Source organism: Aulonocara sp. 'chitande type north' Nkhata Bay, linkage group LG9, assembly GCF_057382095.1.
Source record: "Aulonocara sp. 'chitande type north' Nkhata Bay isolate Kocher_YH1m ecotype deep benthic linkage group LG9, A_spYH_male_GT1.1, whole genome shotgun sequence".
In the NCBI taxonomy this organism is placed as follows: Eukaryota; Metazoa; Chordata; class Actinopteri; order Cichliformes; family Cichlidae; genus Aulonocara; species Aulonocara sp. 'chitande type north' Nkhata Bay.
This window is the reverse complement of record NC_141352.1, coordinates 33,143,403-33,169,410: the sequence shown is the minus strand read 5'-3', so window position 1 is coordinate 33,169,410 and position 26,008 is coordinate 33,143,403. Positions and strand designations below refer to the sequence as shown.

The following is a 26,008-nucleotide window of genomic DNA, read 5'->3' as shown; positions in this document are numbered from 1 at the left end:
GATCAGGGGGAGTGGAAACACATGAGGAAACAGCTGATACGAATGAACATAGTGCTGCCACAGGGGAAGTGAAATTGAACACACGCTGAACATGGAAACACAATGGGAAGCAGACATGACAACATGAGCTTGACAACATAGGAAACGCAGAAATGAAGCAGAAATGAACCGACGAGGAACACGCACACTGTAACTACACACAGAGGGGAAAGGGGACTGGAGATGAGACATGGACATAACTAAGCACAAACAGAACGTAATGTGTGGGGGGAAACACACATGACAGATGGAACAGGTCACAGGGGAACTTGTAAACAAGAGGAGGGGACAGGAGACAAAGACATCACTGAAACAGATGAAGGGTGAAGGAGACTTAAACACAGGGGTGAAGACACGAGGGGAATCTAATAAACAATGAAATATAACAGGGCAACGTAGGAGCTTAAGATAAGTAAATGAACTTGAACATAAACCATAAAGCATCAAAATATATGAAAACTCAAAACTCTGGATCAAACAACCCAGGATCGTGACAAATACAGGCTAAATACTCTAACATAAAGAGGAACCAGAAGCACAAATCATAAAACTACAATAACAGTAAAAAATAATAATAATCCATATTTCCACAAAACTCAAAACTCTGTTTCTAAGACCCATGACATGACAACCTGAGCTGGCTCGACTGAGTTCCTCACTGGCTTTGCCCAGCTACCCTATGGAGGAGCTCGTGTTGTCGACTTGTATTTCATGAACTGTGTCTTTACTTTTGTAAAGTGTCATCATATTTACTATAAGTGTGTCTGAGTGTACAGATGCATATGTGTCCATCTATGGTCAACAGAAATTCAGTTGGTCATCTTGCAGCATCGTTTGCCAGATACATAAAAGTATATACACATTCATATACACGTGCACACTAAAGCAGCTGCACTGTGAAACTTTAACCACTAGCTTCTCCTTTCCTGGCACTGAACCACCTCCTGTCTGTGAACTTTCTGTGAAAAACCAACACTGATCGTTTTTACTTCTTTGACATTTTCCTGAATATACAGAAGCAAAACTGTTATCAAACCCTTTAATGAATTAAAGATCACGTTTTAGTTATGAGTGTTTATTATATGGAAACACGTGTTGTTTTCAGTCATTTAGTTTATTAAAAAGAAGAGGAACCACAGCTACAACATGTGAAGCTCAGACCAGGGAAGCTGGTGGAGGACAGAAAATAAAATGAAGTAAAATGCTCAAGAATTGCTAGAAAACATCAGGATAAAATGTTTTTATTAGTTTTTAGAAATGATTGATTAATTACACCGTAGATTCGAGCTCTGTTACTGTGTCTTTTATTTTTTATGTTTTTTGTAATTTTTTCATTTTCTATTTTTTTTTTCTTTTTTCAGGCAGAGAGAGTAATGCCAACATTCAATTTTCTTACACATGATACCTCAGAAGTTTTGATGCACATACATTCACACTGATGTACATAAATAAATCAGGTGCATATAAGGAAAAGGTTTGTATGTATTTTCAAGTCCAGAACTGGTAAATTTGTTATTTGAGTGCTGCCGTTTGCTTTTGTTGTTCAGTATTAGTGCTCTGTTACTTTCAAGTAAGAAAAAAAGAAAGAAAGAAATCAAAAGGAGAAGTGTTTCAGAAGGATAACCAGTGCAAAGTGTTTTTGTAAACCACAGGTTTTAGTTCAGGTTTCTGTCATCTGTTCTCATAAATGACATGAAGCAGCAGCCTTTCTTCTCAGTCATGGAGGGCAGAGAGAAGAGAGCGCTTCATTTCCTGATTCTTGGTAAAACAGATTTTCCATAATTTTCAGTGCTTTTATTTATCTATCACAGAGACAGTCTGGATAACTTTACAACAACTTTTCTTAAATTATTTTTAGACTGAATAACTTTATGTCTTGATAACATTCCATGGTTTAATTTTCCCATAGTTGTTTATCTCGTGGTGTCACCTTCACCTTCTGCAGGTCAGTCTGTTCTAACCTGTCATACTTACATTTTCAATTTAAAGCCATTTTTGCAATATAGTTCATATTTTCTTTTTCCTCATAGGTCGGATCAGATTAGCTGGATCTCGGTGCTCTGGAAGAGTTGAAATCTATAACTCTTACTCTTACTCCGGGGGAAGAGTGTGTGATAATGGCTGGGACTTAAAAGATGCCGAGGTGGCCTGTAGAGAGCTGGGCTGTGGGATAGCTCTGCAGGCCGGTAGGTCTGCTTACTTTGGTCAAGGTACAGGGACTATCATGCTTGATGATGTGGACTGTTCAGGAAGTGAAACTTCTCTAGATTATTGTAGGTACAGCATTAGTTATTCCTGTAACTTTGGTCGGGACGCTGGCGTCGTCTGTTCAGGTAAGAAAACTTTTCTATAGTGTTTATGGTCTTATCACTTTATAATAGCTGTTTTTTTCTTGTACTTGTCAATACTTAGATTCTAGTAAGATCTCATTCCATCATATTTTACTTTCGCAGAAAAGATGTTCAAATGTTTAAAACACACATTTAGTTGTTGTTTTATTACACTCAGTCTTTCTGTTGAACATGTTTGCAGTTTGATGCATATTTAATGAGATAACTGATTTGCATAATTAAACATACCATGTTAACACGTTTCTTACTGAAGGCTTGTGAAGAACTTTGAGCTCAGACTTCACTTAAAGCCTAATTTACAGACTTTTTATCTTGAAAAAGTTTGCCATCCTAAGATCCTAAAAATGTGACTGTTGACAGTATTTTTTAATTCATGTAGAGTTAAGAGAAAGTCATTTTTCTTTCAGGCAGCAATGTGTGCAGCACAGTATTTTCAGTGCTTGTCCAAAAAAGTGAACTCTTTAATTTTTAGCAGCAATAACCTCCAACAATTGTATTCAAAGAGCAGCAGGGTCAAAAAAAGCTTCCACTTAAGCCCCTCAAGTATTTGAGGTTTTTCATTTGCATACATAAAATGGTATCAGCTAAGCCATCAGCCACTAAGATTATCTGATCAGATCTTGACTGTGTCCTGTCTTATCTAATACTGTATCATTTCTTTAGAAACCCTCCCAGAGCCCACCATCTCCTTATACAGTAATGAGGTCACCTGGGGTCAGGACGTCAGCATCACTTGCTCAGTTTCATACAAGTTCTCAGGTGGAACTTTTATCCTCCAGAAGACTTCAGGCTCATTCAGCCAGAGTCAAACATCCTCTATGAGCTCTGTTACATTCAGTCTTCACAATGTGAACTTTGATCATGATGGACTGTACCAGTGTCAGTACATGAAAACAAGTAGAAGGTTCAGCTCTTCCCCTGTCAGACTCTCTGTTACTGGTAAGAAAAAAATCCACTTTGCCAAGTTCTTTGTTTCATTCTCTTCTTTCAATAATAGAATCAGTAACCTGGTGAGATAATGCTTTGATATGTTGATATTTTTTCAGTGAGGTTTCCAAAACCTCGTATCTCCATTTACCCTGTTGGTGAGGTGACCTGGGGTCAGACTGTTGAAATCACATGTTCAGTCTCAACTCAGGTTTTAGGTGGATCGTTCACTCTGAGTCAAATTCAGGGTTCATTCAGGAGGAGCCAAACCTCCAACACAAACTCTGCTACCTTCAAAATTCCTAACGTGGACTTTGATAACGAGGGATCTTACCAGTGTCAGTATAAGAAAAGAGGCTCAAGTCGTGAATTCAGCTCCCCATTAAGTGATTCTGTCAGACTCTCTGTTACTGGTAAGAAAAACAAAAACAAGTATGGAGTAACTCTTGGAACAAAGCGAGATAAGAGTGACATGAATAAGAGAGTACTGCATTTTTATCACAGATCCTTTGATTTTTTTTAAAAAACTCTGTAACAAAGTAATTGAAAGAGTTTTTCAATCATAGCTTTAAACTTATTTAATTGTTACATATAAAAAGAGTGTATTAAAGATGGAATCTGCTGCTCTATATAGTTTTTAGTCACTTTATTTATCTGATATTTTTACTGGTTCATGTTTTTTGGCCATTATCAAAAATGCTCTCAAAGCCCACTGTAGCAAGCAGCAACTATTAGAGGTTAATTATGGGAGACTGTGGAGCGTTTAGCAATGAAAGAATCAAATCCAGAGTTTGCAAAGACCTATAAGATCATTCATCAAATCAAATTCAGCATAACAATAATATGTTAATGCTGCTCCATACCTACTACATTTATGAACAAGAAACTAAGTGTTGTGTTTGATTCTGCTTCCTTCTTAATCCTGGTACCTTTTATTCCCCAGTGAGACTGCAGACACCCAGCATCTCCCTGACCTCTCCTGGTGCAGGTCTGGTCTGGGGTCCTGAAGGTGCAGAGATCACCAGGGGTTACAGTTTTGTCTTCACCTGCTCTGTTAACTCCACATTTTCCAGTGGACGGTTCTTTCTCATCTTCTCTGACTCCAACATCACAGAAAGCGAGCCAGCAGTCAACAACTCAGCCTCCTTTAGTTTCCCTGTAGCTGAGTATGAACACCAAGGCAACTACAGCTGTGTGTATGAAGTCACAGAGTCCACACGGACATTGAGTTCTACTGCAACAGCACCCATTACTGTCATCATTAAATGTAAGTATAGCATTGAATTTATGTTTTGTACTGTCCTAGAAGGACAGTCTTAGCCCAGACTGACCTTCTAGGTCTCAGCTAAGGGACAAACAAAAAACGTTGTCTAATCGTGAGAACCTTCAATTTTGTGATTTAAAATATTCAGTCACTGAACCTTCATACAGAGTAAACATTTCCAAAATCTGAGGTAAATATAATTGTAAGTCATCTACATAGCAGTGAAAAGAGATATGCAAAGAAAAAAACCCAACAAATTTCAAATAATGAGATCATAACTGCTGATGCAGAGTATTTTTTGATGTTGACTGAGAATGTCCAGTGTTTGTTAAGCTTTAAACCCATTTAGACCTAAACCTTAAACTACAACGATCCAAACACTCTGTGAGCAACTCATGATCAACATTGTCAAAAGCAGCACTCAGAAGCACCAGTAATAACAATCAACACAATCTGGATTAAGAAGAGAATCATTTGTCATTTTAAAGGAGCAGACTCAGTACTGTGAACGGCCCTGAAACCTGACAGAAAGGACGAAATGTTGTTCTCATCTAGGAAAGACAAGAGTTGATTTAAAACAACTTTTTCTAAAACTTTAACAAAGAGTGACAGTTTAAAAATGGACTGATAATTACTCAGGACACTGTCTTGTGAATAGATTTTTGGGGATTATCGTACATTTTTTTAGCTTTTTGACACATTCATCCCTTACTGCTTTTGCATTACAGCAAAGGTTCATGCTTAAATCTTTAAACTGGTAAATAGTAGCCAAGTAAAAGTAATAAACCAGACTTCGTAAATGCTTTACAAATTATTTATTTGATTTCAATATCGGAGTCTTACAAGATTAATCCAACGCAGTATTAGACTGAGGAAGATCATATTAAATGCTGGCAGGTGATATGATAAACACTGTTGTCTCACAGAAGGTTTGGGGTTTGTGTGTGTTTGTTACCTGAGCTAACTGTGTTTGCATTTAGCACCTTTGCCTGTGTTTTCTGTGGGTGCTCAGATCCCTCTAACACTCCAAACATGTTAGATACAAATGTCATTCTAAACAATAAATAAAAGACTCCATACGACTGTAGATTCATCAAAAGTCTGTAATTAGTCTTAAACTCATTTCTGATTAACACACGTTTGCCAAACAAGAACCTCCTTACTATGTAGAACCATGATTACAAAGGAAATAGGAAGTGCCAATAAATAATACAAAACCACTTTCTATCTTTCATTTTTGACAAAAACCTTTTCTCTCTTAGTTCCTCGGATGCTGCTGGTCTCGTCTGTAGTTCCTGTGGTCCTGTTGCTCCTGCTGGTCTTGTTGGTGGTCTTACTGGTGCTCAGGAGAAGGAGGCAAACACAGCAGGCCCACATCCACACCACAGGTCAGTGCTCACCAGAACAAACAACATATTACATGAATCAGCAGCTTTATTTTGATCATGACATCTAGAAAAATCTGCTGTGCTGTGTTTCAGTGACTCTAAAAACCTGTAATGAAGAAGATGACGTCAGTGACGAGGAGAGGATCTATATGAATGTTGAGACACTGAACACCTACAGGAATTTTACCAAACAAACAGGAAGAGCGAAGAGAGAGGAAATATATGAGAAAGAGAGAAAAATGGAAGCAGACGAAGAACAAAGCAGCGGTGATGAAAATGATCATGTATATGTAACACAGATGTTTGCTGAACAAACTGTCGACCTTTATGAAGAACAAGAGGACATTTATCAAAACATTTAGATTTATAATGATTAACATCGATCCATTCAGATTAACACAGTCAGAATAATATTTAATACATTTTAAGATTGGAAGCTAGAGGCTCCATCATTGATCAGAACATTGCAGCCTTTCTGGCTCGTCATCAGTGTAAATATTGTGGGGGGATCTAGTTTATCACAGATTACACATTTTGAATTTCTGTCTTTTAATAATACCCTCTATAAAATGTCCGTGTAGATGAGTTGGTGAAATTATAGTTCAGAATTGGTTTTAGTTAAAAATAATTTCTTTTTAAGCACATAAACACAGTGTGGTGATAAGTGTAAGTATAAGAACGTTGAAAAGATGGTTCAGAAAGCTGCATCTGGTCAGACACAAACTCAGAAAAGCTGGATTTGTACAAAATGAAATGGCTTAGCGATAACTTTTGTGCTGGACACTGGTTGTTAGTTTATTAGTTTAGAGGTGGTGCAGAGGTGCACCTGTGTGTTTATGCTGTTGTTTGCACTGAAGACCGTGAACGCTTAAAAAAGATGTTCCTGAAATCATAGAAATTTCACTTTGGAGATGTTTGAAGCAGCTTATTCATTTTGTTGTGTGTAGAAATGTAAAACAGTTTTTCAGGTACAATTCAAATATGTACAAGTGTCCTTCCTGAAATACCAGCAACAGGGAATAACATGTTTTTCTGGCCAATGTGATGTGTTGAATTTTCTCACAGAATCACATCAATTAAAGGTTGCATGTGATTTTACTCTAAATTGAGCTGAATGTCAAGAAAAATGTAAAGTTAATATTTCATTTCTTGCTCATTTGATTTATTTTAGTTGTATAAGGCTGTTTTGCTAAAACTCAGTGTAGCACTATTGATGCAGAGTATGTATATTTTGTATATTCTTTTTAAGTATAAAGTAAAAGAATACATTAGGCAAGTTTTTATTGTGAAGCCAAGCTAATCTTTGTATTTCTGATGATTATTTAAATGATATAATGCAAATAAATTTGCAATAAAAACAAAAAACAACTTGTTCTTGGAGTATTTGGAAATTAATTACACAATATAACTGCAACTATCTCCAAAACAGTGACCTACAGCGCACACCTGTATTTATCATTTAGCCACTGACCTGTCTGACTGTTACATACATGCATTAGCAGTCTCAGTCTTCCTATACGTTTTGTAGAATGTATCTTTAACTTATTCAGCATGAGCTCTTACTCAGTATTAACCACATATTTCAACACATATACACAGAACTATTCACACACGATGACTTGTGCAATTGCATTATGAAACCTTTCAAGCATTAGCTTCTCATTTCCTGGCATCAGATCAGGATTTGTCTGTGAATCAACAGTGGAAACCCAAACTGCTGCTCTTTGCTCTTTTGTCATTTTTCTATTTTTTAAAGAGAAAAAGAAAATGTTAACCTCTTTAATTAAACATTGTGTTTGCTTTATTATTCGTTGTGTATTAATGAGAAACGTGACTGTTACATACATGCACTAGCAGACTAATGTATCACTGTGATATGTATGTAAGTATGAATGCACAGCACGTATCTGTATCTATCTGTAATCAACAGAAATTCAGCTTGCTCATATTTCATTAGATATACATACACATATTCACGCATGCATCCCCATATGATTGTGATACACACTGTGAAACTTTCAGCAACTAACCGCCTCTTACCTGTGAACTAGCTGCGGAAAGCTCTGTGGAAGCTCCCCCACCCAAAACAAAAATATATGAAGACATAAGTAAAGTTAACTTGCTGTAATTCTTAAAAATCAGACTTATTTTAGTAATCAGTGTGTAACGTGTGTGTAGGAACAGGTGTTCGTTTTTATCTTTTTTCTCATTTAAAGAGAAGTGGAACAGGTGGCTTTGGAGCTTTAAAAATTGTCATTCGTAAAAACACAAAGATGAGATATCGCACACTGACCATGTAAAGCATTAATTAAATAATTAATTAAATATTAATTAAATTATTATTATTATTATTATTATTATTACGTTTATTTTGTCTGTGTGCCTGTAAAGAAACAGGAAAAATCTGCAGGTAAGTTTTTAGTGAGTATAAAATGTGCCAGCAACTGGCATTGCCCTTAATGCTGTTTCGGGCTTGTAGCAGCATGCTTCTATACAAAATACGCTCACCTGTTGAACATGAAGAGGAGGATAAATGGAACATTCACAAATAATATTACTTCCAGATTTACACAATGGTTATTAAATCTCAAAGACATAATTTACACCTGCGTAAATAAATAACTGACTATATAATTAACATGCTTCCCAAAGACCTTTAAATAGATAATGAAGAACTGAGGTAAACGAATTAAATTAGTTGCTGTTTAAAACCTGGTTAGTGTCATTTGACCCAGCGTTTTGTGTTTATTATTATGATCTTATGTTCCAGTTTATTCTGTGTATGTATTTGGGTTTAGACTTTTTAGTTGTTAGGGTTTTGGTTCTGTGCTCCCTCTGTTCCTTGTCTGTACCGTGTCTCTGAGTCCAGTCTGTGTATTCTGTGTATTTCCTGTTTTACTTTGAAGGTCCGTTCCTGATGTCAGTGTATTCAGCTTGCGTCCTCCCTGTCTCCTCGGATTAGGTTCAGCTGGATCTCCCTCCTGTATGCTGTTTCCTAGTTTCCTCTGTGTGTATTTATAGTATGTGTCCTCTTGTGTGCGTTATTGGTCCGTCTTTGTTCCTCCATGCTGTGTTACCTCCCTGAGTCACTCCCTCCGTGTCTTCCTGCGGGTTCAGGTTTCAGTTTTGTTTTATTAGTTTTCCCAGTTCGGAGTCGTTCTTAGTTCTGTTTCTCGCCACCCTCGCTTTTGGTTGTATATCACTCTGCTTCAATAAAGCATCTCGCATCAGCCTCTAAGAATTTAGATTTCCTGCTAATCATTTACTAAGCCAGAAAGAATCCTGACCGTCTGACGACGAAAGAAAAGTGAGCGTCAGTAAGTCATGTAACTTTATTCAGTTTTTACAAATCACGTCTACGTGGCGACTACTCATAAATTACCCGTAAACAGTGTTTATATCTTGTGTGTATAACTATAATCCTGTTGCAGATTTTTTTTCCATGTGCGCTCAAAGAGTAATGCTAACCCTTTCAGCTGTTTATAACTCACTGACTTCTCTGGGAGCTTTGTGACTAAATCTGCATACACACCATGAAGGATGTCGTTTTAAACAAAAACCCTGAATAACAGCCACCATAGTTTTTGTAGTTTTTAGGTAAAGTGAAGCTCAGTTAGATTTAAATAATCTTACTTGGTGCATTAAACAACTCACTGCCCGACTTCTTTGTACCAGAAACAATGGGATCTGCAATCTCTCTGTCAGAGGCAAACAGTGCCTTCTCTCTGGCTTTGCTCAAACAGCTGAGCAATAACAACAAGACGGGAAACATCTTTTTCTCCCCGTTCAGCATCTCTTCAGCCCTGGCTATGGTGATGCTGGGGGCCAGAGGCAACACAGCCACACAGATGTCAGAGGTACAGTACACATGCTCACACACTAACACTAAAATTATAGTGCAGAATAGTTGTTGTAGTGGTACTCATTTAACACATGCAGGATGCTCTGGTGTTAATCTGGGCAGCTGCTGGAAACCACTGTGACCATTATAACTGTATAAATGACCCTGACTTGTCTCCAGTGTATCAGTGTGATATTATTATAGTCTGAAACCTAATGTGAGCGACTGAGCTGGTTAGACATGAGGGCACAGTAACTCATACAAAAGTGATAATGTCGGACCCTTAAAAGAGGTCAAATAAGCTAAACTCAAGTCAACATGACAACCTAAATGAGAAAGTAACTCCAGAGTAATGTGGAAAAATAAACTGAGACTGAAACCAAACCAGTTTTCTGAGATTTATTAACAGAAAGTTCAAATCTTTCCAACAGGATCAATGCTGCACAAACAGTCTTCCTACTAGCTTTGAGAAATACACAAAATAATAACAGCTCCACTGTGTGGATACAGTCTTTGTCTGTTCATCTTTAAGGAGCTGAGTTACCACAGCCTGATATGAATGAAGACACAAAGTGCATCATGAGCTTGAATGCAGCTTACAATTAGTTGTTTTTCCCGTTTTCACACACTCACAACGTTTTAAAAGGAAGTTACAGTTACATACTGTTACTACACAGAGGTTAGGAGAGTGAAACACATACTAAGAAAACCTTGTCAATCAATAAAATTAATTTCATTTTCTTTGTTGAGAAACTAAAGTTATTTCTGTCTCCTTTAGGCTGTGACACAGTAAGCTCCGTTTTTTGTTATTTGTGACTTTTATTGGATAGTGAAGATGGAAACGCAGGGCTCATGTGAGCACTTATTGCTGATGTTAGGCTAAGTGAATCCAGATAACAGAAAGGTTCCCTGGGGATGTTGAAGAAGCTGGGCACTGAGAGGAAACGAATAATAACAAATCATCTAACAACAAAGAAAGAAAATCAAAAGTTAGTTTCTTTGTTTTAGATCCAGTCCAGAATTTTCTTCTGTGTCCTTCTTTGAATCCACTAAAGTGTTTTGTCCACAGTGCTTGCAAACCGAGGATTGTTGGGGTGATGTTCACAGCAGCTTCGCCCAACTTCTCACTGTACTCAACAGGACAGATGCTCCATTTACCTTCAGTGTTGCTAACAGACTGTACAGAGAGAAGTCCTGCCCCTTTACTCAGGTCTGTTTCTTCTTTTTATGTAGAGTGTGATTCTTCATGAGCTCGTGTGTTTTGGAGTAAATGAGAGGCAGAGAGAGAAATGCTGTGAGTTCTGACTGATCAGAATCTAAAACTGTGTTAATGATTGAAATGAGGCATGTGTGATTCAGCATGTGTGTTCATGTAGCTATAACAGTCTTTTCTTATCATGTCAGCCTGAAGAAAATCAGAATCAGTGATGTCAGACACTTTGCTGGAGTGAATTTACAAATGTGTCGTCTGTGGTTTCAGGAGTTCTTAATACAAAGCAAGAAACATTACAGAGCAGAGCTGGAGTCTGTGGACTTCAAGACCAGGTCTGAAGAAGTCAGGATTGATGTCAACCACTGGGTGCAGCAACACACACCAGGTGGATCACATTTACACATGTAAATGGTCCCAGTCCGTGAGTCGTTTGGTACCGGGCCGCGAAAGTTGAGGCTCAGGTGTGAAATGTATAGTTTTCAGGGTTTTTATCGGTTTTCAGCGTTATTTTGTTATCATTTTTATCGTTTACTCTGTTTTCCTGGGTCTTTTCACGTGTGTTATGAATAAATTTTCTTTTTTTCGGTACCGGTACTAGTTTTATTTTGTTGTATTTATCCGCGACACCTTAAAGGCCGGTCCATGAAAATATTGTCGGGCATAAACCGGTCCGTGGCGCAAAAAAGGTTACTGAATTTCTTTTCTCCTTCTGGTGTTCAGAAGTGATGGTAGCTGTACTTAACATAGTTTTAAAGAGTGAAGAAGCTTTACAGACCTGTGACCAGGGTTTGTCAAAGGGCTCCTTCCACCGTTAATCCTGATTTAACCCACAGTGATTCAAGCTGTTTCAGCAGTGATCTCTGGATCCCAGAACCACCTTCCTCAGTGTCTGCACAGTCCTGTTCACTTGTTTCTTTTCAGCCAAATATGCTTCTCATATTTTTTAATCTTCTTGTTTATGTATCTTTTTATATTTTATCTGTCAAACTCTTCCTGTCCCAGTCTCTCAGGTCAATATGAGTTCAGGTAGTTGAGTTTAATGAGCTCTGTGAAAGTTAGACTACAGCACAGCTTAAAATACCATCAGATTTTAATATTAACTCTTTCCTTCTATGAAAAGCGTTTCTGGCTCCCTGCCTGTTTGTGCTGGCACAGCATTAATGGTAGTCTCATTCACTTCCAAGGTGGCTGCCAGGCACTCCATAAGGCACCAGAATACTTTGTTTACATCCAGATGTGTTGACCTTGACTGAAGCTCAACTCAAGTATATGCCGAGCGTTGAGAATTATGAAGAAATATAGGGAGGAGCGCCATCTTGTGGAACAGCACATTAATGTAACTTTACCTGCTTATCTGATGTCCCTTGTTTACCTCATTCATCTTATCTCGTGTAGAAAAGCAGGATTTATAAGTACTTCAATAATGAGTTGTTACATGTGTGCTGTAGTCATTAGCCAGAGTGGCTGTGCATCCTTACTTGTTCTAAATATTCACATGTTGTGCTGATGAATAATATCTTCGGGTTTCACTAATAGTCAAAGAATATATTAAACAGCATTTGTAAAACTCATCATGTTTCTCTGGCCTACAAAGGCTGAAAGAGTGTGGGGTCCATCGTGTTCTCATAGATTTGTGGATGAAAACTTTGCTGCAGTCTTTGAAGCTTTACTTCTCAATGTTTACATTTGGTTTTACTTTGGTCACCAGGTAACATCACAGAGGTGGTGGATGAAGATGATTTGAATGAACTGACCAGGCTGGTGTTGTTCACTGCCACCCACTTCAAAGGCTACTGGATAAATAATTTCTCGTGGTCTGAAACTTATGATGCTCAATTTTGGCTCAACAAGGTAAAAGTGCTCATCAAAACAGAACACTGACTATGAAACTATAACCTTGTAAAGTCTATTGTCATTGCAGTTGTGGTTGTTCAACATGGACAGTTTCAAATCATGAGCAAATATACAAGTAATATCTGTGAGCCAAAGCTCAGATTTCAGACTGATGTTAAGGACCGGTTTCAGTTTCTCTGCTCTGCATGATGTCAGAAAGATCAGCCCCTCCCCTTTTGTTAAAGAGGGACAGCCAATCAAAATGGCCTCAAGAGGAGGGCGCTTTAAAGATGAGGAGCCAAAATTATTAATGTGAGACTGCATTAAGGCCAAGTGTGAGATAAATAAGATTTATTTGGGAGTGTACGACATACAAAGCTTCTTTACGAACTACTTTAATTAAAAGTCATGAGAATACATCTGTGACTGGAAATGAGTCTTCATGACACACAGCATCAAAGGCAAAGTTTTTCAGAGTTATTTAATTCATTTTTGCATCCAAGACATATTTCAATGACTATATTAAAAATGCTTTTAATTTCTTTTGTCTTCAGAATGACTCAAAGCCTGTGGAGATGATGAAACAGGAAGAAGACTTTGCGTTTACCTTCATCGAAGAAGCAAACTGCAAGGTAACCATCATATTTATTATATTTGTATAAATCACTGGAATAATCAGATTTCACTGACAGAGTGATTGTAATGTAAATGTATCAGTAGATTTATGTGCAGTAATGCTTGAAACCCTCTGCTGGACAGATTCTAGAGATGCCTTACAGTGGGAAGGAAGTGAGCATGCTTATCTTTTTACCTGCAGAGATAGAGGATGATACAACAGGACTGGAGAAGGTAGAACACTTACACACTCGTGATGTTCCTGGTGACTCATTTCTAAGTCAACTAAACGAAGAAAACAAATCAGACTGACCAAATAGTCTAAAACTGACAAACACCCAGATATTAAGTCAAATCTGAAAAGTGCTCGACGTCCAGAACTGTGTAAACAAAGTGATTTGAAACTTTTAATGACATTCTTGAATGAATCATGTTGCTTAACTGTGCAGCACCTCGCATCGCACGTTTACACTACACGTTAAACTCCAAACAGACGACAAAGAAGAAAAACATTTTAAATATATTAACTATGATATGAAAACATGTTTCTACTAAAGATGCTCATTCATTACTGAAATATGAAAAAGTAACAACTGAAAAATAAATAAACTGCAGCTGAAAACTGTGGCACATCGTGCCGTGCATCGTGAATGATGGATGCCGTTCGAGAATTCATGACAATCACTTGAATAAAAGTTTACATTTAAAATAACAAAACAATAAATCATCCATCAATTTTCTTGTGCTTATCTGATGTTGGGTAGCAGGAACAGCAGCCGAAGCAGAGAAGTCCTCCAGCTTATCTGGGGAAATGTTAAGGTGTTCCCAGTCCGGCCAATAGATTTATTCTCTCCAGCAGGTCACAGTGTATGCCTGGTGGGAACACCTTACCCTGGAGGTGCCCCCTCAGCTGTCTCCTTTTAAGCAGTGGCAACTCTACTCTGAGCCTTTTTTGAAAAACTGAACTCCTTTTAGAGAAAGCTATTTTCTGTCGGTTGCAGGTCCTATTTTTTCATCTTGTGGTGTCCTCGGGATTCCCATATGCTTGTTTGCCATTCACCTAGCGACCATTTTTGATCCGAGGACACCACAAGGGTTACGTAGCAATAATAGGTAATTAAATAAAATAATGTTAACAGAAAAATCAGGCCAAGATTAACGAATTTATGGCATTTCTCACCAACACTGCTCTATTTGGTGGCAGATGGCTGCATAACATTTAGGACACAAAAATGTAAAATTTATTGATAAATTTATTTTATCAATAAAATGTAAACAGTAAAACTGATTAAATTACTAGTACATCTGATACTAACTAGTGACAATAGCAATGATTACTTGACTAGTTGCACACACACACACACACACACACACACACACACACACACACACAATCTCTAATAAGTGATATTGTTTCCATCCCAGCTGGAGAAGGAGCTGACCTACGAGAAATTTGTGGCTTGGACTCATCCAGGCCAGATGCAAACATATCATATTGATGTGAGGCTGCCTCGATTTACACTGGAGGAGACGTATGACCTGAACACAGTCCTGAGCAGCATGGGCATGGTGGATGCCTTTGATCACACAAAGTGTGACTTCTCTGGTGAGACATACGTTTGCAGTTTGTTGGTGTTTATGAACAGAGTGTAGAGCAACAATGCTCCAGCAGTGAAAGAGTTCTCCAAAAGACCATGGAGCTGCTTATTTCAGCAGATTGTTTGTCTTGTTTGATGATCATACTACTGTGAGATTTTGAAAGCAGGATCTAAGCTTTGTTGCTGGGTTTTGAATGGACTGGTGGACTTTTACATGACAGTCCTGATACTTTTATTGTAGATACATTATCTGAATTTCAGGAGTGGGACCACACCTCTAAACTTGGCCTTTACGGTTCTTATCTATATATAACAGCCTCAGCTCTACAAGCTGTTCATTCTCTGCCCTTTTTCAATTCTTTCACGTCTCATTAGCACATGGGGATCTGCCTGGCCCAGGAGCCGCCGCCAGTCCCCTCTGAGGTCTTCTCCAAACTGCTATTAATATTTTTAAGTCATTTGCCTTTATTTACTAAAAACGCTGTCAAAAATAAAATGAGGAATTGGCCCAGCTAGTGAAATATTATAATACTGACAGACAGTCAGGGAGGTGTTCTGGCTTCCTCCTGCCTAAACTAGACGTACTCTCTGACACTAATCACCAGAGGTGGGACCAAGTCATTGTTTTGCAAGTCTCAAGTAAGTCTCAAGTCTTTATCCTTAAGTCACAAGTCAAGTCTCAAGTCACTGGTGTAAAAGTCCGAGTGTCTTTACTCGGACTTTGAATTTCAAGTCCTTTCGATTCTTTAAAAAACAAAAACAAAAAAAAGAATGTTGCAGTTATGCTAAATGTAAATATTAGACCATGTAATTTTTAAATCTCTATTTTTCTCAACACATGACAAAATAGTGAACTTGGAAAATATACACAAATTGTGAAATTGCACCTCTATAAAATGCAGCTCAATTAAACCTAGCTCCAAGAATAATTTTCACCGACAGTTCTGAGATAAGCTGCATGTTATTCTTGGATGTGCTTGTAGGACCGGCTTTAAAATAGCATGACAAAAATATCATACACATTAAAACCAAACAGTATCATCAACGTAGCCTGGACAACATTTGCTCGTTAGATGAAGTCAGCTATCCCATCGTAGCAAAAGAGAAGGACCACCTACCGTTCTTTATGCAACTTCAACTGTCGGAGAAAGTTGGAAGTTGTTCCATCTCTGTCTGTGATTCTCTTCTTGCATGTTTTGTATATTGCATTTCGTTTTTTTTTTTTGTTGACTACTTCATAGTTTATGTACCTGAAAAAAATAACTCCTTGCAGCATTTTTGAGCATTTTTTTTTTTTCTTAAAAAAAAATCTGGTTAATTTGATTGGCTGTGCTACAGCTCACGCACACATACGTACGGAGTGTGGTTTGAATAAATGAATGAATGAATTGAATTAATGGTGCACACTTTCTATATAATATGCGTGTTAAATTTTAGATTTGGGGTGAAATATCAAGTCTTTTCAAGTAAACCGGTTCAAGTCCAATTCAAGTCCCAGGTCATTGGTGTAAAAGTTCAAGTCAAGTCTAAAGTCATAAAATTAATGACTCGAGTCCAAGTCATGTGACTTGAGTCCACACCTCTGCTAATCACTAATGACAGGCTGTTGAAGTGACCTTATTAAGGTTTATTTTTGAGATATCACACTTTGACAGAATAGTAGAGAGGATAAAAGGGAGAGGATGAGGCATGCAGGAAATGGTCTGGAAACACTCAAACCCAGGATCCTGCAGATCTTTTGGTATTTTAGTTGTCAGCTCAACCAGGTGATCTATATCACCACCTAGCCTTATCAGAATTTAATTTGAAAAAATCCTCTCAGATAAAAAGAAAAAAATGAAAATGCAGCATTATGTTCATTTAAAATGTTCTCCTTTCACTTCTCTGTCACAGGCATGTCTGGGCGCAAAGATCTGGTACTTTCAAAAGTCATCCACAAGGCTTTTGTGAAGGTCCACGAGAAGGCAACTGAGGCTACTTTTGAAGTTATGGGTTGGTGTGAGCTTCAGTCGGGCAAGATAAGGCGGGCCAATTTAAAATCCTTCATCGCAGACCACCCCTTCCTCTTCTTCATCAGACATAACCCCACCATGAACATCCTGTTTGCTGGTCGGTTCTGCTGCCCTGTGTGAGCTCTGTGTCCTTTAGAGCAGCTCAGTACCAGAAGTCTTTAGTGTTTAGTTGGAGAACCTTTCAAAATCACTGCACAACAGCGCTGTATTCATATTAATATACAGCTCTATACTATCCGTTTTTTCTGTGTTTTGTATTTTCCTATTTTCAAAACTTTATCATCTTTAATGTTATCTGTTCCGATGTTTATATCATACTCTTCAAATGTCCCATCTCCTGATCAGAAATTTATCAAAGAGTGTTTAGTGGCTGAAATGAGACGAATTGCATGACGTATAATTTATGTTTGAATCTTTATTTCTCATTGACATCACACTGGCCAGTTAGGGACCACCAACAAGCCAGATGTGGTCCAGTTGCTAAAAACATCTTTAAAAAAAGAAAAAAAAAAGAAAAGTAAAACATGTCATGTTAATTGTTTCTGCTCTTACTGTCTTTCTTTAATAACAGTGAAACAAAATCACTATATTTATTTAAACATAAAAGGGACGCAGATTTATATATATGATTTGGTTAAACAAGGGCTAAGTTTTTCCAAATGTTGATGGAGGGGAGCCTATTGTTTTATTCCACTCATCTCGTGTCAGCCAATTGCTGAAGCTCTAGCCAGCTCTTGTCCCTTCTTAGCGCCAGCGCCCATGTTTTCAGTTTCTTGCTTTCTACAGCCGAGCAGAGCAGGCGGGCTTAAACGTTTTGAATTGGTAAGCTGGAGAAATGAACCTCTAGAGAGTGAAATACCATTTAAACTGGTATTGTTCACGAAGTACTTTTTTGCTTTTGTTGTCGTAAAGGACGGAGTGAAAACGAAGGGTTTACTGAGAAATGCCAGAATCTCAGGTTAAAGCTCACAAAACTATTTTGACAACCACCAAACAGCTAAAACAGTAAATGAGAGCAGGTAAACGGATTCCTCACAAAGGCAACGCGGACCCGACGCATCAGAATCAGTGAGATGGGGCTTTCTCACCCGATGGCGCATACGCGGACACGCCGTCAGTGCTGAAAGCCGACAGCTCACTGATTCTGATGCGTCGGGTCCACACTTTGTGTTTACGTCTTTGGGATTTTTTTGCACTAGATTCTGGTGCTGCAGGTTTTGTCTCTCTCCAACCAAAATTGACTGAACCAGCAGCAAAAGAAGATCAAAACTAAGCTTCACATTTGATAAACATCGTCATTAATTCCCTCTTACTTTTGCTATTTTGCTTTCACCATGATAAAAATCACACTTCCTGCACAGCTTTCTCTCTCAGTGTACTGCAAGAACAGTTTCCCATCCTAAATCTATTTTCTGCATTATTTGTTCGCTTATTACGCACAAGTCATGTAGAGTGCGTCAGCCACTGGTTTTGTTTTCCCCAAAAATGACCTCCAACAAGAAAGCCTAATTTCTGCTGTTTAATAGCAAAGAAACTCATTTTTAAAATTATGCCAAATTGCAAAATGCTTAGCTGTGTCTTTAATAAAACCTCTGTAACTTTGCTCTGCTTCACTTCAGCAGCATCAGGTCATGTTCATATGTTGATTTGTTCTGTTGCAGAATATTTTTAGGGCAGTTATCTGCTATAAAAAGCCAGGCCTGGAAAATCTCCTTCATGTTTTTCTGTGTTTTATCCTCAGTTACTTTGACACAAAGACATCTGCTGTGATGCTCACACCTCTGATGAAGTCTCACAAGTGTCAGTACTGATAAATGATCAGAATTATAATATTTTGGACTGTCTGAGGCAAAATTGAATCGAATCGGGACCTTGCGACTCATAATCGAATGGATTATAGAAATCCGTGACGATACCCAGCCCTAGTGAGGAGCCTAGGCCGGACAGAAGTGGATGTAGCTGTGGGTAATCAGAAAAGATGAAAAGAACGATTGATAACGTAAGTTAAGGCCTGATCCATCTGAAATTCATAGCCAGTGCTCTGACATGGAGCCATCAACCTCTGAATGGTGAAAAAGCACAGTATATCCAGAAAACACATAATATGCCGCAATAAATGCACTGCCCAAATGTCCCCTCTCCTCAATGCCTTTCAGCGGCAGGCAGCAGCAAACAAGTCGATGATGATTAAGTTTAACATTGTCTCAAATACTGCCAAAGCACTTTAAGCACAAGCACTTATTCAGTAACGTCTTTCTTGTAGAACTGGGCTCCAAATAAAGAACTTTGTGTTGACAAGATTGTTATTTAATCATTTACAAATCAATATTGTCTGTATGGACACCACGACAGGCACCAACCACCTTGAGGCCGCAGCTCAGTGAAGCAGCTTCGGCAATGGCAAAGTCCAATAATGAAAAACTACTCGGGTTCAGCTCAGGGAGGCCATTCCTCCCAATCACGCCCTTTCAGGTACTGTCGTTGCCCACATCAGCATTGAAGTCGGGCGGTGGAAGGAATACTTCGAGGACCTCCTTAATCCCACTTATGTGGAGGGAACAGAGTCTGGGGACGAGGGGGATGACCCACCAATCTACGGGGTCCATGGTTTGGCTGGAACGTTCTGTCAGGGTTGACGGAAACTCAGGTGCAGACTTAAGGAAAAGAGCAAGGAGAGTTTATTTCCATTTAAAAAAGCAAAACAAAAACAAAACTGATTGACTATATACAGAATGTGAGGGGAGTTCAGGGGTTCTGGGGTTCCACGGGGTAGGTGAGGGGAAATTCCACACATTCTCTCCAGTTCACTCCCAAGCTGCTCTTCGGCCACGCCACACACGCTCTGCTCCTGCCACACAAAACGCTCCTCTTCACTTCACTCACACTCGGGAAAACCAGGGACGAGAATCAAGGACCAAATTAAACCAGAGCCACTCTGTGCTATCTTTGATGTGGTCTAGAACCTGAATCTGCCCAACTCTAGACTCAAACTTAAACTTTTCATTACTGCTGGCCAGGCGAGCTATTTTGCTTTAGTGGGAAGACTCTTGCATGCGCAATGGGTAAAAGATATAATGTCCTGTATGGATTTAGAAAAAAATTTAATATACAGTTTGTGGGTCAAAAAACACATTTTATAAACTGTGGTCCCCTTTCCTGGGCTCCTTTAAGCTGAACACAGCTTCAACCGTCTGTTTGTTGTTAGTAACGCCGTTACTTGTAACGCTGTTATTCCCATCACTGTTCATATTTGACTAAAACCTTTTCTCTCTTAGTTCCTCGGATGCTACTGTCGCGGTCTGCGGAGGCAGACCATGCGGTGGTGTGTGTGGTGGACCCAGGTGCGAACACACGAGAGTAGACTCGAGTAAACTTAACTGAAAGCGAGCCTTTATTGTGGCTGGTGACAGGGAGTGCAGACAAGGCAGAAACGCAGTGACAAAACTAAACTGGGAAAGTAAAACTAGGAAAAAACTATGAATACTAAGACTGGCTGTGACAACATGGAGGGTGGAACACAGACGACGCGACAATGACATTCAGAAAACAGAGGACTTAAATACACACATGAGGTGATCAGGGGAAGTGGAGACACATGAGGAAACAGCTGACTAGGATAAACATAATGATGCACAGGCAAGAGTAAAACTAACCACATGAACACAGAACATAAGCCCCTTTTCAAAATAAAACAGGAAACATGCAGACTTAGACACGACAACACAACTTAACAGGCCTAACACGTATGACAGACTAGACAAGGAGCCAAACATAACCACAGAGACAAGACACATGAACCAGGGAAACTTAGTACAGGGGAGATGACATAACTAAGAAACAGGACTACACAGTAATCTAGAAATTAACTAGGTGCACTAAGCTAAGGCACAAAATAAATATAAAAGATACATAAACTCAACACTGGGTCGCTTGACCCAGGACCATGACAGCTGCTGGTCTCGTCTGTAGTTCCTGTGGTCCTGTTGCTCCTGCTGGTCTTGTTGGTGGTCTTACTGGTGCTCAGGAGAAGGAGGCAAACACAGCAGGCCCACATCCACAGCAGAGGTCAGTGCTCACCAGAACAAACAATATATTGGATGAAACAGCAGCTTTGTTTAGATCATGATGTCTAGAAGAATCTGCTTTGCTCTGTTTCAGTCATTCTAAAAACCTGCAATGAAGAAGATGACGTCAGTGACGAGGAGAGGATCTATGAATGTTGAGACACTGAACACCTACAGGAATTTTACCAAACAACCGGAAGGAGTGGAGGAAGAGGAAACAGAAGAGAAAGAGATAAAAATCCCATCAATAGAAGTGATTTTAGTCTAAATTGAGCTGTACCTATAGTGTACTTACATTTTTTTAAAGTGTAGAGTAAAATAATACATAAAGCAAAGTTGTTTTTATTGTGAAGCCTGAAAAAGATTTGTCTTTTTGATTATTAGTAAAAAAAAACAAAAAACTTCTTGGAGTATTTGGAAATTAATTGCACAATATAGCTGCTGCTATCCCTAATACAGTGACCTACAGCACACACCTGTATTTGTCATTCAGGCCACTCACCTGTCTGACTGTCACATACAGTCTCAGTCTTCCACATCATCATGCATCTTTAGCCAACTTAGCATGAGATGTTGCTCAGTATTAACCACATATTTCAACGGATATACACAAACAGATACACACAAGCCAGCGTGCATTATGGCACCTTTTAACCAATAGCTTCTGCTTTCCTGGCATCAAACCACCTCTTTTCTGTCTTTGAAAAATTCAAATTACTGCTTTTTGCTTCTTTGTAGTTTTCCCAAAATATGAGTAGATAAATAAGTTAACCCAGTTGAGTTATTACAAATCATGCTTATTTTAGCAGTCAGTGTAAATTATGTGTGCAGGAACAAGTGTTGGTTTTGACCATTTCTTTTTTTATATTAAAGAGAAGTGGAACAGGTGGCTTTGCAGCCTTAAGAAAATCTTCATTGATAAAAACACAAAGCTTAGCTGTAACACACTCACCTATGGAAAGCATGTATTTATTTCTATTATTGTAGTTATTTTGTCTGTGTCCCTGTAAAGAAATATGAAAAGCCAGTATGATTTTCACATTCCTTTTTGTTAACTAGAACATTCAAACAAAAATGTCAATTAGTTTTTAGGGAGCACAAAATATTCCAGCATGCAAAATGCTGTGAAAGAATTAACAACAAACCAATGAAATTCTACAATAACTGTAATATCGCTCAGGTAGCAGGTGAGGTATTTCAGAAAATCCAGCTGAGCATGCTGCAGCTATTATCCACCGCTAATACCTGCTGCTTACTGAATTTGACCAAGAAGCTATACTGCCCTCAAGTGGAAGAGAATGTAACTGTTAGGTCTACACTTATAGTGTCACGGTCCTGGGTCTCCTGACCCAGCGTTTTTAGTTCTTTGTGATGTTTGTATTATTGTACTTGTGTGAGTTATTCTATGGTTTCTAGTTTCGATCCCTTGCCCTTCATGTTTCTCTATGTCCCCTCTGTTCTGTGTAAGTCTGTGTCTGCATGTTTGAGTTCCCCTCTGTGTCTCTCGGTTCTTAGAGTCCTCTGCCTTATGGTTTATGTCTCTGTGTTTCTTAGTTGCTGTCTCCACTGTGTCAAGTTCGCGTCTCTGTGTGATCCTTCCTGTTTTACTTTGATGGTCCGCGTCTTATGTGAATGTGTCCTGCTTTCCTTGTCTCGTCAGTCCTGATTTCTCCCAGCTGTGCCCTCCTTCTGTGTCTCATTCCCCTCGTTACTTCCCAGTGTATTTTAACCCTGTGTTTCTCTGAGTCAGTGTCGCGTTGTCCCTCATGCTGTGTGGATCGCCCTGTGGCTCTCTGTGAGTTCTTAGTTTGTTGTTTCCCAGTTTAGTTTGTTTGTCCTACCAGCAAATAAAGCTGTGATTTTTGAGTTCATCCCCTGAGTCTGTGAGTCTTGCATTTTGGGTCCAACTCCTGCCTGCCGCACAGCGATTCATGACATATAGACCCTGCTAACTCAGACTTCTTCGTGTAAGTTCTGCACCCTGCTAATCATCTTGCACAATGACAATCATATTGATCCACAATTCTCCAACATTAACTGTTCTGCCTGACACAATGCTACGCTCGCTCGGAGTACCAATCAGGTGAATTTGGATAATCTTCCATGGCAGCAGTGGTTGAGAAACACTGCTCTATAGACACAGACCCTCTGCATTTATTTTACTCAAACTTTCCTATATATTTTTTATACAATGCCATTTGTCTAGACCTCACTTGTGCTCATTTGAGGTCATGATAGAGTTGACGCATGCCTTACATTTATGGCTTTAAAATAACAGCTATGAAGCAGTGATGTGTCATGTTAGCTGCTTGACTGGTGGGAGCTCAAAGATGCAACAAAGAGAGGAGGAAAGTAATTGGAGATGTAAAATCTGAGAAGTGAAAAGATCGTGAATGTTTTGTTTCCTGCAGTTGTTCATAGTTTACTGATAAATGTACACTCTTCGTGGAAAATTTGAAAGTATCAGAGGTCTGATCTGAGTGCCTGAAACATTTGCACAGTGCAGCATGTTTTTGGGACAAGTCTTTGCTTTTGAGTAAGTTTGTCGTCATTTCACACTGACTGGTCTGCTGAGCTTATGTTTTACTATAGACTGAGACGTTGCTGTGCATCGGCTCATAGTGCCAAACTTTGCTAATTCGTACCTCAATCATTACTTGTGCTAATTTTAATTATTTGTTAATTGCTGTCCAGTATCTCTATAAAGTAAACAGTTTGATGATGTTTTGATTCTTCTTTTATACTTTTAATATACTGTATTTGTCTGATTTGTGACTGGCCATATCAAATAAAGATATGTTTGTGCTTAATCAAAATATTTACAAATGAGATTTAAATGTCTCTATAAAGCAATAGAGACATTTAAACTGACTGATCTACTGATTCTTTACTTCCTTTTTTGTTAGCTAAACTATATTTCTCTAATGGACAGGTAAGGTAGAATGAAATTACAGGAAAAAAGTCAACATAACAAACCAGTGACCAATAACCTCTATTGGTTGGATGGTTTGTTTTAGCTCGGAGGCTCAATGACTCCAACAAACAGAGGCATGACAGTCAGAATCTGGTGTCAGTCATCCTACTGTGAATTAGTTACTGACACATAATACCAGACATCTACAAGCAGGAGGAGTAAGTTTTTCAGTGTCCTACAATACTGTGCCAAAGTCTGGAACCACTCTTCATTTTTCAGTATTTTGTTGATAAAATGGGAAGTACAGATTGTGTACAGCTCTATCAAGCTTGAATACCTTTATTCTTCAACACAGCCTGAAATCTCTTAGGCAGCTTTTTTATCATTTGTTTAAGTCATCGGGAATATTTCCCCAGTATGAAGCTAAATGTGTTGCAAAATATTCTTGAAGGACATTCAAAGCTCTTCTTTGGATGTGAGGTAACTCTTCAGCCATATAGTTTTTTGTCCTCAACAGTTTGAACACAGCAGCTCTTTTAGAATCACGTTTTTGTTGCAAAAAACAAAACAAAACTGTTTAATGTCTTTGTTATCTTTGGCATTTTTCATAGATTCAACCAAAGAAACTGTGACAAATTGTGTTTTTGTAAAAAGCTGCTAGGAACTGTCTAATAAAACAATTTAAAGCTGTTTCTTGTTCTGTGAATACACAACACTAGTTCATTCTCAATGCATGAATGATTCATAAGTCTGTGTTAACTAGCTTGAACATTTGACTACTTTGAGTTGGATTTGCGCCTCCTAGTGGTCAATTCAAAATCATGTTTTGGTAAATCAAGTTATTATGAGTGGAAGTAAAATTCCCCAAGTTAAGATTCAATTTGAAGCCACATCAGTTGCTGTTGCTGACTATGTAAACATCCTGCATTAACATGCTGTTCAGTGTTTCATTATCCCGGTTTACTGCCCACATTTTTTTTTTTGGGGGGGGGGGGGTGTAAACCTGACTGACAGGTTCTCTTTTAGCATGCATTGTATACAGTGACAGTAATACAGTGTGCATTCATCTGTTGAGCTCTTCCTCTGTTGAAAATGCAATTCGAGCTAGATGGAAGAGTAAAACAAAAGAAGTCTCTGAGAACCACAACATGGAAAATGAATGCATGAGGCAAAGTGTGGGAACAAAGAAATAGTTTTCTGACAGATGAGGATGCAGGAATTTGGAAGTTTGAACTTTTTGTCAGGCATAAAAAAATAAATAAATATAACAATAATTCTTCCATTGTTATTTCCATCCTGCAAAGTGAGTTATGTGGACAAAATCTATTAACACGATGAAACAATGAAACATATTTCTGCAGAGGGAAATAAAGGAAAGCATGATACCAGTCTGTGTAAGAGCAAATAGAAAAAAACAGGAAACAGCTTTCACATTTTCATCTGTGACATCTGTACAAATTGGTCCTCTTCATTCATTTAAATTCAGCATATCTGTTACAATAAAAATAAAATATACACTTTTAAAAATTGCAGAAAAACGTAACACAAAATGAAATCAGCAGGACGCTTTGACACTGTGCTTCCTGTTAATTACAACTTCTTTGCAGACTAATAAGAGGTTTATTCACCTGACACTAGTGCAGCTCCTAGAAGCAAAATATTAAGTATTTCACTCACAGCAAAGTACTCGATGGTAGTGTGTATGATCAGTGTTGGGGAGTAACGGAATATACGTACTGGTGTTACGTATTTAAAATACAAAATATGAGTAACTGTATTCCATTACAGTTCCCGTTTAAAAAGGTGGCATTCAGAATAGAGTTACTTTGTTGAAATAAATGATTACACGGCGGTCTTTTCCTGTTTCATATGTTAGGCTGTCCCCTCTCTATTTTTGGTAATTCCACACCAGAACAAAACACGCATTAAGAGGCTCTAATGCCTTTGTC

General features: G+C 38.5%; 2 protein-coding genes across 3 annotated transcripts; both read left to right on the top strand.

Moving 5' to 3' along the window:
• The first annotated feature begins 2,148 nt into the window (after positions 1-2,148).
• On the top strand, positions 2,149-7,256 carry LOC147322572 (immunoglobulin superfamily member 1-like). Its single transcript, XM_086307036.1, has 6 exons — positions 2,149-2,372; positions 3,054-3,329; positions 3,437-3,730; positions 4,261-4,584; positions 5,844-5,969; positions 6,063-7,256. Exons 1-6 carry the CDS (start codon positions 2,264-2,266, stop codon positions 6,329-6,331), a joined length of 1,398 nt encoding a protein of 465 aa, XP_086163162.1. The 5' UTR covers positions 2,149-2,263; the 3' UTR covers positions 6,332-7,256.
• A 1,663-nt stretch (positions 7,257-8,919) lies between these two features.
• On the top strand, positions 8,920-19,357 carry LOC147322571 (leukocyte elastase inhibitor-like). 2 transcript variants are annotated; one of them, XM_086307035.1, is made up of 9 exons: positions 8,920-9,276; positions 9,645-9,826; positions 10,880-11,020; positions 11,291-11,408; positions 12,732-12,874; positions 13,411-13,488; positions 13,616-13,705; positions 14,897-15,077; positions 16,963-19,357. In XM_086307035.1, exons 2-9 carry the CDS (start codon positions 9,650-9,652, stop codon positions 17,199-17,201), a joined length of 1,167 nt encoding a protein of 388 aa, XP_086163161.1. In that variant the 5' UTR covers positions 8,920-9,276; positions 9,645-9,649; the 3' UTR covers positions 17,202-19,357. The 2 variants fall into 2 exon arrangements, with proteins under 2 accessions (XP_086163161.1, XP_086163160.1); XM_086307034.1 differs by having other exon boundaries at positions 8,920-9,286.
• The last annotated feature ends 6,651 nt before the right edge of the window (positions 19,358-26,008 follow it).

Bases quoted from the DNA above. Each gene is read 5' to 3' on its own strand.
- LOC147322572 (XM_086307036.1), top strand. From the start codon at position 2,264: ATGCTTGATGATGTGGACTGTTCAGGAAGTGAAACTTCTCTAGATTAT. The intron at 2,373-3,053 runs GTAAGAAAACTT...TCATTTCTTTAG, and splicing joins CGCTGGCGTCGTCTGTTCAG to AAACCCTCCCAGAGCCCACC. The intron at 3,731-4,260 runs GTAAGAAAAACA...TTTATTCCCCAG, and splicing joins TGTCAGACTCTCTGTTACTG to TGAGACTGCAGACACCCAGC.
- LOC147322571 (XM_086307035.1), top strand. From the start codon at position 9,650: ATGGGATCTGCAATCTCTCTGTCAGAGGCAAACAGTGCCTTCTCTCTG. The intron at 13,706-14,896 runs GTAGAACACTTA...TTTCCATCCCAG, and splicing joins ATACAACAGGACTGGAGAAG to CTGGAGAAGGAGCTGACCTA. The intron at 15,078-16,962 runs GTGAGACATACG...TCTCTGTCACAG, and splicing joins CACAAAGTGTGACTTCTCTG to GCATGTCTGGGCGCAAAGAT.